The 12,644-nt window shown below is 38.3% G+C and overlaps 1 protein-coding gene across 1 annotated transcript; it reads right to left on the reverse strand.

The window, feature by feature from the left end:
• Nucleotides 1-213: 213 nt before the first annotated feature.
• Nucleotides 214-12,642, reverse strand: LOC123759424 (growth hormone-regulated TBC protein 1-A). Its single transcript, XM_045744489.2, has 7 exons — nucleotides 12,546-12,642; nucleotides 10,416-10,617; nucleotides 9,115-9,348; nucleotides 7,859-8,019; nucleotides 6,256-6,364; nucleotides 4,469-4,654; nucleotides 214-2,685 (listed from the first exon to the last, which is right to left on the reverse strand). The coding sequence occupies exons 1-7, from the start codon at nucleotides 12,578-12,580 to the stop codon at nucleotides 2,590-2,592; spliced, it is 1,023 nt and encodes a 340-aa protein (XP_045600445.2). The 5' UTR covers nucleotides 12,581-12,642; the 3' UTR covers nucleotides 214-2,589.
• Between the last annotated feature and the right edge of the window lie 2 nt (nucleotides 12,643-12,644).

Consider the following 12,644-nt stretch of genomic DNA (forward strand, 5'->3'; position numbering starts at 1 on the left):
AGAGAACACTGGAGAATTCTCAGTGCAGGTGGCAGCACCAGAACTGAAAATACCGAACCCAAAATCACACCTCACTTTGTTCCCTGGCTTTGCCAGCTATATCTAGCTGATCACTGAAGGACTGATATTCAGTTAACAGATAATAGGTACATTGAGACATCTCTCTCTCTTTCTCTCTTGTGCAGGAGGGGGGTCTACTTGTCAATGCTTCAGTTTTTTTTTTTGTCTTTTCATGTTTAATGCTGTACTGAACCAACATGGGTAAGATTTGTTGTCAGGCAGATAGGATATTCAGTTGGGAAACTATCCTCTTGAGGAGACCCTGTCTTGTGGGTACCTAGGGATGTGAGCCCAGAGGTTCGGTTTCATGTCACTTAATGAGATTCATGCATCCTTTGTCCTGGGGTCTCACTTGCCAGTAGCTCTATTTTTTATACTTTGAGTTCTGTTTTTATTCATTCACAGATATGTTCTCATCTTTTCCTTTTTGTGGTGGACATGGTTACATTGAGACCTATTGAAAGCACAAGTTCAGCTGATGGTTGCATTCTTCAAACCTAGTTCTAGGCAGGTCCCAGATATTCTAGGGACCACTTATGTGTTACCTAGTACTGTACTAGGTACTGGCCCTGGTGACATTTGCGCCCTGGAGAGGCCACTCCAGACCGACAACCAGAGCGCAACTACATAGTCTCCTGAGACTGATGGATGCCTACTAGTACTGTACTGTATGCTCTTCTGCAGCACTGCAGGCATAGAACCTTCATTCAGGATTGAGACTGAGGCTGCTTCGTGCACCTTTATAGATTTCTAGATGCCTTTTGATGCTGATGAATATTTCTGTTGCCTTTAGCACTTGCCCTGCTGGGTGCAAGGCCATTTTCATCCTTGAGTGTGTCCTGTGTGCTGGATGATGATTCTATCCAATTCACCATCTGTTGTTGTTGTTGTTGTTGTTTTAGATTTAGCTACTCAGAATGAAATGTCCATGTAACACAGGCTATGGTGAGCCCGTAATCGAGTTTGGTTATTCGCGATAACCTTGTTACTGTGATATTTGGGTCAAAGTTTTAAATGGAGGTGGGGGTTTCCTCCTTTTTCCCCTGTTTCTTTTTATGCTTCCGTTTTAGTCTTATAATTAGTGATAATTAGAGCCCTTGCCAAATGTTTCACTAATGTTGGACAGATCAAGTAATAAGAGGCATCAATAAAGACACAAACTTTATCTCAAAACTTCAGAAGTTCTAGGATTCAAAAACCTGATTTCCTGTCCATACTACCCAGAAAGTTGGGCCACGTTGGAGAGGTCCCACCAGTTGTTGAAGTCAATGATCAGCATCAATTGTACTAAGTTGAATGAGGAGTAGGATGAGAAATTACCTCTTCTCCTGTTTGCTACCAGAGATGCAGTACAAGGCTCACTAGGCTACTCGCCTTTATGGCTGTTAAGAGGCATGCTTAAATTATAAGTTAATGAATTGCTTAAACAACACACTGAAAAAAAGAGAGAGAGAGAGAGATTCTACCCAGATTAACTGACTTATTTCTGAGGTCAAACACAAGATATGAGAAATGCTCAGGTGCAAATGAAATCCTGGTTTAGCATAAAAGATTTTTTTAGAAAACTTTAACCCAAGAGATCAGATCCTTATGTTGTCTTCTTTTCGTATATGATTGGTCAGAGATCTTATTTGCCAAGATTCAGCTGCCAAAGGAGATGAAGTTGTTCTGACCAAGGCTAGACAGTACAGTAAAGGCAAGTTGGACTTGCCTAAGGCAACAACCAATGGGACTAGCTCAGAAGAAAGCATTATGTCTACACTCGTTGATTTATATTTTCCCAGTAAATATTTGACAAGTATAGGTTAAATCCTATCATCATTGATTATAAATCAAGGTTGGCTAATTCACATTTGGTTGAGATCATTAACACTATGAATTAACAGGTGTCTACTGTAAAAACCACATATTTTAAACAAATTAAATAAATATAACTATACAAATTGTGTACAGTACTGAATTAAACATTATTAGCTATCAGAGACATTAACTAATCAGTAATTTGTAAACATAGAAACAATGAGCAATCTCTGAGTTGACTAAGCAATACAAAAACATTTACAACAACAGTGAACCTATTATAAATCACAGAACAGATATCCTCACACCACAAACAGTATAATGCTGACACCAGCACATCCTGAGTGACTAATTTCAGGCAAAAGTAAACCACTCAACTGGCTCAGTTTGAAAAGTCAAGGATCGATGGTCTTTAAGTGAAAAATACAATAAAAAGCTGCCAAATACCGTATACATTTAAAATGTGTGTATAACAACAAATTGGGAGATTTCATATATCTACAGTAGTAATGTATTTCAGACAATTTTAAAATCAATACATCTATTTTAATCAAAATTAAAAAAAAAAAAATTATAACCTAGGAAAGACCTAGGTTCCTAGGTAATCTAGGAAAGACTTGACAGCTGTAGTTAGCAAAAAGGAGCACATCCCTGACTGGATATGGGCTCTTTAAGTACTATTGACTTGCATGTAGATTCCAGTTATTTTACTTACATACCATACTTCAATTATTTTTTAATCTCGGCAAGTACCTCCGCTTGACACTCTTGCCTTAACTTTGCCAACCGAGCTCTTGGAAAAGATCCAGATACCTTGAATACATTCTGAAAATTATAAAATAAATGTCGTTTCAGTTTAATTCCTTTCATCTTTCCTGAAAAATGTTTAGCCCACTTTACCAATATTATTGGAAAGACCTGAAATCACTATCAGTAATCACTTGAGTTGGAGACCTATACAGTACTATAGTCATCACAATTAATCACCTGGGAAGTATTAGCATCGACTGTCCTCCAAGTCTGTGTTTCCAAGAGTAAAGTTCCTCACACAATGAACTTGATTTAAGTTTGATAGGTAAGAGACAGTCTGTGTAGGAAGATATAGGCCATTCACATACAAAGATCATGAATTTTAACTCCACTTCTGGCTCTATCAGAGTTAAAGCAACATGGTTGATGTTGTACATAGTGTGTGTAATGACATGGTTTCTTCTATTATTGTTTACCTTGCATTGCAATATGCTAATCAGCTGAAGTCAAATGAATCTTTGCTTCAAGAGGTAAGGACTTTTGACTTGGTCAGCCTCCATCCACCAACTTGTTCACATCTCGTGTGCTGTTCACATTTAATCTCTGCTTCCCCACACATTCACTCACTATATAAATCCACTTTCTCATTTGTCCTCTCTTTCTCCTACCCTCAGATTCATTCAAATACTCTTTCTTCACCAATTTATCTGCCATTCCACACACTTTATGTCAAGTATTCATACATATGGGTAACAATTACCACTCCATCAGGCAGCCCTCTAGTCATATTTCTTCATATGGAGTACTATCTAACAAGGGCTTTCCTTCCCCTACTCACTCTACTCTCTAGTTTACTTCCATAATACTTATTTTTCTTAGCCTCACATCCCAGATATTTTCACTTCGTAAAGAGCGAGCAGCCAACAGCAGCAGATGCGCTACAGGTTTTGCAACACTATAGAATACGTAGATATGTCTAGACATGACATGAAAAATTTATCATTTTTAATGATCAATCATGGATTTTGGAGAAAGTAATAATCAAAAGAAGGCACCAAGCCAAGGAAACTATGTAGTACCATCAAAGTTACCGAATAGTCAAATATGCGCTAAATATTACTAAGGATGCCAATACGAGAACAAAAGCGCGTAAGGTGGGCGATATCAAAGGTATCAGATTTACCAAGGATTCTTCCGAGGGACAAGTGACCATAAGGAAAAGGAGGGAAGCAAAACACACGTACGTCCTGAAAGTCAGGACATTCAACAAGGATGTGTATGACTGTAAGAGGAACAATGCAGTTTGGACAATAAGGAGCATGGTGGTGCTCCATTAAGTGTCTATGAGTTAAACATGCATAGCCAATACGTAACCTCTCCAGAGCTATTTCCTAACACTGGTTACAGTGGCAAGAAGAAGGCCAAGGGGACAGGCTACCCTTAAGAGCACGCAGTTTGTTACTAGTACTGTACAAGAAGACCAACGACCCTTCCAATGGATACAGATCAAGGAATGAATGACTGGGTAGAAATTGGATTAGGGAATGCCTTTTTGGGAAACAGGACAAGTGCGGATAACCTCCTTAGCAACAGTGTCCACATGCTTATTTAAGGAAATACTGTACCAAAATGGCTTGGAACCCAGCAAACTCATTTAGGAAGAAAAAAGGCAGTAGGGCTACAGTGATTTTCAACTTTTATCCTGAGAATGTGTTCATGAGCTCACTAACCTATTAAGGACTATTTTCCAAGTATCATTGCAAACAGGAAAACTAGTACCTGTACACATCTGAATAATGACAAACATCATCCCAATTTATTCATTGTATTACAAACAAAAATTAATTTCATAATTTACCTGCATAAATGCATGACAATCAATGGTATTTGTGTCATTTGTTATAGCTTTGAAGCACTGAATGATATCGCCAAAATCTTGGCTCATCAGGATCTTCTGGTGATTGGAGAGCACCAATGTTATTGCCACACGCATCAGTACCTTGTTGCCTTCATAAAACAAACAATCCCATATCCTCAGTACTGTCTATGAAAGAGAAACAATGACTGCCATCAGTAAATTTGCTTTTTTCAAGGGGCTTTATTCAATCTTTGAATGTAAGGAGCTATCTGATATTTAGCGAATTAATGAATAAAGTGTTATTTTTTATACAGTTAACATAAACAAAAAAATACTTACCTGGATGCCGAGGATTAAACTCATGAAATATTAAATACTGTATACAGTACTACAGTCTACAGAGAAGAGGCTACCTCATTGCCCACCACTATGTGATGCACATAGCCTCTCATTCCCTGTGATATTTCTTTTTAGGAGTAATATTGGGTGTAATTTTTTTTATTTTTAGGAGTAATATTTCCACTAGTGTGGAAATTGGGTTGTGGACAAGGAGAATGAGGTGCCAGCCAGCATTATTGAGACAGTTTAACAGGTTTCAAGAATTGACTGGATAGGTATCTGGGTGAGAGAGGGTGGATTTAAGTGGCCAAACCAAATTATTCAATTAAACGAAGAGGGAGGTAGGCAAGGTTGGCAGCGAGGAAATTTCAGGGATTCCTCCACACCAATACTATTAAACACATGACTTTTCCTTAGTTTTCAATTATTACATTAATAAATATTCAATTTCTCCCATATTTCAAGTTATATAGGAGAGGAGAGCACATATACAGTACTGTACATTTATTTCAACCAGAGGGTAAACAAAAAATGTATACAGCAATCAGTGATTGACCAACACTTCCTCACCTGTTTCAGTTTTATATTAATGTTTTAGCATTATTGCATTGTTCAAATGTTATTATAATTCTTTCAGTTTAATTAGCTTTTAGGATGATCAAATTTATTCAGGAAATGCTCTAAATGTAAATAGAATTTAAATTATTCTTTGCAGATATAATGCAAATGCTAGGCAATACCGCTCTCCAATTATGCAGTACTAGTAAATTGTACTGTACTGTACTTATCACAAGTCTAAAATGCTAAGGAAATTTATAAGTGGTATCTAAAGACCTTTTTCATTACAGTTAAGATTCTTGAAATGAGCACCAACAAATTTAACAGTCCCCCGTGGCATAGTGGTAAGCTGCTTGCCTGGCGTTTCACTAGCGTTTTGTACCTTCATACAAAGTACGAGTGCGTTGTACTTTGTAATGGGTACCTGGTTGTTAAACGATTTGGCAGGGTTGTATTCCGGGGAACGTAGGATTAAGGACGTGACTGAAACACTACGTGTGCTAGTAGCTGTACAAGTATGTAAGAACTCTTGTATATACAGGTACATGTATAAATCAAAATAAAATAAAATAAACAAGATTGAGAATAAAGTCAAATGCAAAATTTGGGAAATAAATGAGCAGGGAAGAGTTTAACAATTTGTGATGCTTTGAGTAAACTTTTAATTAAATTTTATATCGTGAATTAGAAGGCATATATACAGAACATAAAATGATATGAATAAAATACCTTCATGAAATTTACCATCACAAACAACATCAAACACCATCATATATTGGCACTATTCTCAATGTCCCTAAGCTGATAAGTTAACTTTTTCTATGATGGACAGTATAATCATACCTTAAGTTAATCAAATAAATAACATGGTTTCATTAGTGATGCAGTACCTCAATGGGTAGAACTTCCGCAAAAAGGCAGATAAACCACTTTGTTGTAAGTAGACCCCAGGTCAAGCCATAATGGTTGACGTGCTTCCATATTAACGGAGCCTGCTCCCTGTGTGCACAAAAAAAAATTAAAGTTAAAAAAGAGAGACTTTAATATAAAAAATACTTAGGAGTTAACAAGATATTTAAATAAAATAACCATTTACTGTATAATGTACATGTAAAGATAGTGCTTTTGAAAACAGGAAGTGTAAATACATTTTTAATGAGCCTTCGTGGATGCAAATGATAATGATATCGGGTAGTGTATACAAGACACTGATCAAGACGAGACAGTAGAATATACCCCGACCCCAACCACATTGGGGTCGGGTATAGGGTCAGGTCAAGGAACTCAACCTCACAACCTTAGAGAGAATAAATAGAGAATGTGATCACTACATACAAGATAATATGGGAAATACAAAAGATGGACAAGAGCAGTCTACAGTATTTAGATTGAAAGAAAGTAGGTAGGACAATAGGATATCATTGGAAACTGGATATACAATCGAGTTGCAGAGATTCAAGGAAATTCTCATAAACTGTAAGTACGTTAGCAAATGAAATGCAATGATGGAGGAAGTTGTCATAGTTATTTCCATCCACAACTTTAATAAAAATATGACAAGAACTTCATAGGTAAGAACCATATCACAGAGGAAAAACGACCAGTTGCATCCTGTGCGCTACACAAATAAACACTGGCAGAGAATGCCAAGAAGTGTTGTATGTAGAGAAAATTCAAGACGAAAACTAACCCATGCACAGCACAAATGCCAAAGCCCTGGCACAAGGAACCTAGAAGTTGTGAATATAGTGGGAAAGCTTTAGTAAAGAATCCAACATCTGAAAGGCACAGACCAACTAGGAAAAGAGAAGATAACTCTGGTAGTCAGTTTGTAAAAAACCACACAAACAACTTACCTACATACACAAAGAGAGTTCACAAATATAGCATAGTTGTTGCTGCATAATTGGAACACAAAGTCCTAAAGCTATCATGAGCAACTTATCTGAAAGTATAGGTCCCAACCTCTTCAGATGACTTGTGGCTGAGGCATGTCAGGACAAAATGCAAGGAAGGGTCTGGTTGGAGGGCATTGTTACAAGTCATGCTACCATTTGGTGGTGGTTGGTGGTAGTCACTTAATGTTAGTTACATAATTAGCTAGGGTGAAACTTGGCAACCTCAGAATTGCTAAGAAATGCTCGAGACAAGCTCTTGGGTTTAAAGAAAACCGTTTTCTGTCTACTTCTAGAATGGATTGCAATTTCTCTCGAGTCTGCTTATTATCCGCGTGAACCAACATACAGTTTGACAAGTTCCCCACTGCATCAATGTAGGATGTTGACCTGCCTTGATTGCAGCATATTCTATCCTGAGGCAAGTATGATCTTGTCTTTGGGAGTGACTTGTTTAATAATACCTAAGAGCATATGAATACAACTACTGTATCTTAGATTTAAGACTAAACAAATTACCAAAAAGAATAATGTAACTATTCAATAATTTATGTAATAATTCAGCATAAAATTATATAAGATACTAAACAAAACTCACTTAACAAGAGCTTCCAGCACCTTGAGGTCTGTTAGGACACCGACCATATCAGGTGTGTAATACTCTGGCAACAAGTCCTCCATCAGAGCGTTCAGGAGCCAGAAGGTGCTCTCTTCATCTTTGGTGATAATCAACAATAGACCAGCAATGTAGTTGAGACCCTGTCAAAAATCACTTGACTAGATAACACAACCTTCACTATAATTCAAATTTTCTTTCAAAGACAGTTAAACTTAAAAGCCTCTTTAAGCAAAACATATTTCAAATGCCCAACAATTTTCTAAAATTATTAAAGTCACTAAATTATTCACATGACATGCCCCTAATATTATATATTTGCCTTCTGTCTGACAGTTTTAGGACAAGCCCATTCAGTATTTGTTGAGAAATTCAGGACTAACATTATTAATACCTCCTTATTAACAATAAAAAACAAAAAATTTACAAGTCAAAAGTAACAACAAATTAAAGTGAACAAATTGCTATTTATTGCTCATCCATTCATGAATACTATCTAATTTTATAAAACTATATTTAAGAATATTGGAGAACTTAAATGCACAAACCTATTACATACAGAACAATACAGTACATACTGTAGACCAATCTCGACAAAGGGGCATAAATAAATTTGCTAAAGCTTAATGAAGCTATGCAAATTTTACTATACTGTAAGTACAGTACATCATTCAGTTATAACCATTACACCATATTGTAAAATTTCATGTTAGAATAGTTAATTGTTAATTGTACAATGGGAATAGTTAATTGTACAAAGCTATGACTACAGACCAACAAAGACACATCACTACAACTTTACCCATCATGCTCTGAAGAAAATGGGGGGAAAATAATTACTGTACAAGCTGTATATGTAATAAGCTTGGTTTTAACTTCTTACATACTATTCACTAGTCTAAAATCAAATAAGCCACATGATAATGTTTTAATATATGACTGTGCAATTATTTTTATTCCGAGCAACGTGGAATGAGAGAACATATTGTACAGTATACAGAAGAATGAAGGCATAAATGATGTCTCCTACTTTAGATTAAAATTCAACACAGTATAATTTAGAAGTAAATTAATATACTGTATATTTATTGTAATATTATCTATATTTTTACTGTAACCAAGCAAGGTAACTTGGTAACCGGTTATGTACAGTATTTACCGGTAGTTCTAAATGTTCATTTAGTAAATAGCAAGAGAATTTGTCAAGACAATACCAATATAAAAAAGCAAGAACTTACTTGGCAATAACCAATCTTTTTGTTGTGCTGTGAAAATGAGACTAGAACATTGTAAAGATCTGACAACTTTCCTTCATTGTAATCACGAAAATATATATTGTCTGGAAAGGTTCGAGGAACATCAATCTTTATGGCTTCAACTAACTCTTCATCCTGTGGATTCTCCAAGAGGCTCTTGTAGTAGCCAGGATGAGAATTCATTTTTATCTTGGCACCACTCACTTCCATCCACATCTATATAAAGCAAACAAAATATTTGTAAATTTATAAATGCCTTAATTCAATTAAACTCGCATGTCAATTGGTATTTTTGACATGTGAGTATCAACAAGGTATTCAGATTTAAGTGTCCCATTTTAGATTTCAGTGTTCCCCCCCTTCCCCATAATTCAATTTTTTTTCAGATCGTCTGAATCTCAGAAGGAAAGCTGGGGCGGTGGATTGGATACTCCATATTATTCAGAGGGATTCAGGATTCATTATATGGTGGTCTTGGAGGATGTACTGTACTATCTTGAGATGTTATCTTGAGATGATTTCGGGGCTTTAGTGTCCTTGTGGCCCAGTCCTCGGCCAGGCCTCCACCCCCAGGAAGCAGCCCGTGACAGCTGACTAACACCCAGGTACCTATTTTACTGCTAGGTAACAGGGGCATAGGGTGAAAGAAACTCTACCCATTGTTTCTCGCCGGTGCCTGGGATCGAACCCAGGACCACAGGATCACAAGTCCTGCGTGCTGTCCGCTCGGCTCCCTAATACTGTAAAAGAAAATCATGGGAGCAGGACGGGGATCGAACTAGTATCCTGGATAACCCCAGACATGCCTTTCTCATAGAAGTATCATGATTCTGTGATATCCTTGTGTATCTGAAGAGATCATTAAGTGGAGAACTCCATTACCTACACCAGTGTGTGTGCGGGTTATACGTAAACTTGGGTTTGCTACCAGCTCAGTGCCTCTTGATTACTAGTGAATCTGGGAGAATTCCAGGTTATATAACCTTTAATATATCGTGGTCCATGGGTTAAGGTGCATGTCTGGGGTTACCCAGAATGCTGGTCTGGTCCCCATCCTGCTCCAATGATTTTCCCATAAATATACTGTATCATATTATTGTGATTTCTTTCTGCACAAGTGTCAAAATTTTTTATTATTATTATTTTTACACACACCAGAAAATATAGCAAAAATACTGGTAGCAAGTCAGTACCTAAGTACAGTACAGATACCGGTATCTAAATATCTGATAAGCTTTATAAATAGCTATAGATACAGACTTCCCAAGAAGTATTGTTCTTACCTTTCCCCGATGTTTCATAGGGATCCCCTTTCTTACGTAACGCTTCACTTTTATTCCTCGCCCAACAGTTTCCTTTGCTCCCAGCAGGTGAGCCCATTTTCTTGCTCTTCGTGTTAATACTGTCAAATACTTTGACATGAACTCTTCATATGTTTGATAGTTGAAATCTGGAGGTCTCTCAAATCCATATTCATCAACATCACTGTTAAAGAAAATTAAGTATAAATCAATTTCATTTGATCCTCAGCAGTACTGTATTTACAATCTAATACTGTAGGTGTACCTGATCCAGAAGTTAGTGAGGAGAGAGTAAGCAACACAGACAATAAAATATTAATTTACCTGACCTGTTGTTGTTGAAGAGGCCAAGACATCACAGGTGTCTTGGCCTTGTGGTCTGATGTGTGGCTTGGTCATCATATCTTCAGCAACGGACTCATCGTCTGCATTACAAGTGTCATTTATGCCACGGCACTCCCATGTTGGGGAAAACTTAAAAGTTTTCTGGATACACATTACCTGCACTGGGAAACAACTTTGCCCTACTGTAGGTGAACACACTGTTCAGCAGGTACTTGGTGAATCCTGGATACCCCTGTTGACTACCTGTTGGAGATTCTGGGGATCAATATCTCTAGCCTGGTCTCCGACCAGGGCTCCTGGTTGCTGGTCTAATCCACCAGGCTCTTTGATGCGACTACTCAGAACCTGATTTATGAGTCATAGCCTGTGTCGATCAGGTATTCTTTGAAGATGCTTGTCGCCATGGGAAGGCAAGCACCAAAACCCACACATTGCACAAAGCACCAACAAGATTATCAATTGACATCATTACACCAAACAACAAATGTAGAGAATTGGCATCCTGGGAATTCTGGGTTAGAACATATTGGCAGAATTGCAAAAGTCCTACCTTAACCACCCACTGCACTGTGCAAAGCGCCTTTAGGCACTCCGAGAGGTGCAGGTGATGAGTCACAGTAACGGGCTAAAGTATGTTGACCAGACCACACACTAGAAGGTGAAGGGACGACGACGTTTCGGTTCGTCCTGGACCAATTGACTTGAGAATGGTCCAGGACGGACCGAAACGTCGTCGTCCCTTCACCTTCTAGTGTGTGGTCTGGTCAACTCTGAAAAGTGCTTTTTTTTTAATTAGGCTATATTTTAATGTTTTTTAATCTTTTCATTACTCTGTGTTTTGAAATGGAAATAGTTGAGTTTGGAAACATTTTGACATTAAATTTATCTGAATATTTATAAAAACAACAAAAACATGTCCTAGACAATTGCAATAAGAAGTTTTTGACAAAACCAGGTGCGCAGTGCAGTGGTTTGGTTCTCGTCAAGACGAGAAGGAAGAGGAGGCCAGAACGGCTTCCAGCAGAAGTGTGGTCAAATCGAACACAGGCCTGTTTTAAAAAGCTCATTTTCAGACTGTCAAAACTGCATGGATTGATAGGTTAGGATGTACAGTATTAGCTTAAGGTAGTGTGTGCTAGGCTCTGGTTATGTTATGTTGGGTTAGGTTAGATTGGATAAGGGTAGGTAGGTTTTAAATTTCATTGGTGAACTTCATGTGTACAATCTTAATTTTATCCATCTAGGGACCTCCAGGTAAAGAGCCTCACGCTGCTCACCACATTCCGAAGGCACACCCGGAGCACACCAAAGACCCACTAACCCCCAGTTCCTTTCAGCAAAGCTGGTACCAGACCCCCCCCCCCCCATCTCCCTACCCGAAGATTTAACAAAGAAACTGAAGAAATCGAATAAATATCATGTGACCCCTAAGTGGTAAAAGCTCCAGGAAGTGTGTCAGTCCAAGCTGTTGGAAAGGGAGGCATTACGGCAGTATCAAGACACAACGGGGGAAATATCGCGACACGTTGGCCAGCGTGCTTGGAGGCAGAAGATGAGAGAGAGAGGTGGCAGGAGGGTGGATGATGATGTTATAGATTCAGCTACTCGGAACAGGTTCCAAGTAGCACGGGCTATGGTGAGCCCGTAACTTACCTGGCACAGGAGCGGGGCAAGTAGCACGGGCTATGGTGAGCCCGTAGTGGACTTACCTGGCACGGGAGTGGTGCCGTCTCTCTAGGAGGGTGGAGGGTGAAGGAGATGATGTACCTGATCCTGGAGTTAGCGAGGGCGGGCTGGGCCATCCTGGCGTGTTTACCTCCCTCCCTCCACCGTTCTCAACTCACATATATATTATCTCTCTCTCTT

This window comes from Procambarus clarkii, chromosome 32 (genome assembly GCF_040958095.1).
Source record: "Procambarus clarkii isolate CNS0578487 chromosome 32, FALCON_Pclarkii_2.0, whole genome shotgun sequence".
NCBI lineage: Eukaryota > Metazoa > Arthropoda > Malacostraca > Decapoda > Cambaridae > Procambarus > Procambarus clarkii.

What these genes read in the sequence shown, in the direction of transcription:
- LOC123759424 (XM_045744489.2), bottom strand. Translation starts at nt 12,580, where the DNA reads ATGGCCCAGCCCGCCCTCGCTAACTCCAGGATCAG. An exon ending in AAAAGATTGGTTATTGCCAA is followed by an intron (nt 8,020 to 9,114) that starts GTAAGTTCTTGC and finishes GATTTTTGACAG; the next exon opens with GGTCTCAACTACATTGCTGG. An exon ending in CGGAAGTTCTACCCATTGAG is followed by an intron (nt 4,655 to 6,255) that starts GTACTGCATCAC and finishes TCTCTTTCATAG; the next exon opens with ACAGTACTGAGGATATGGGA.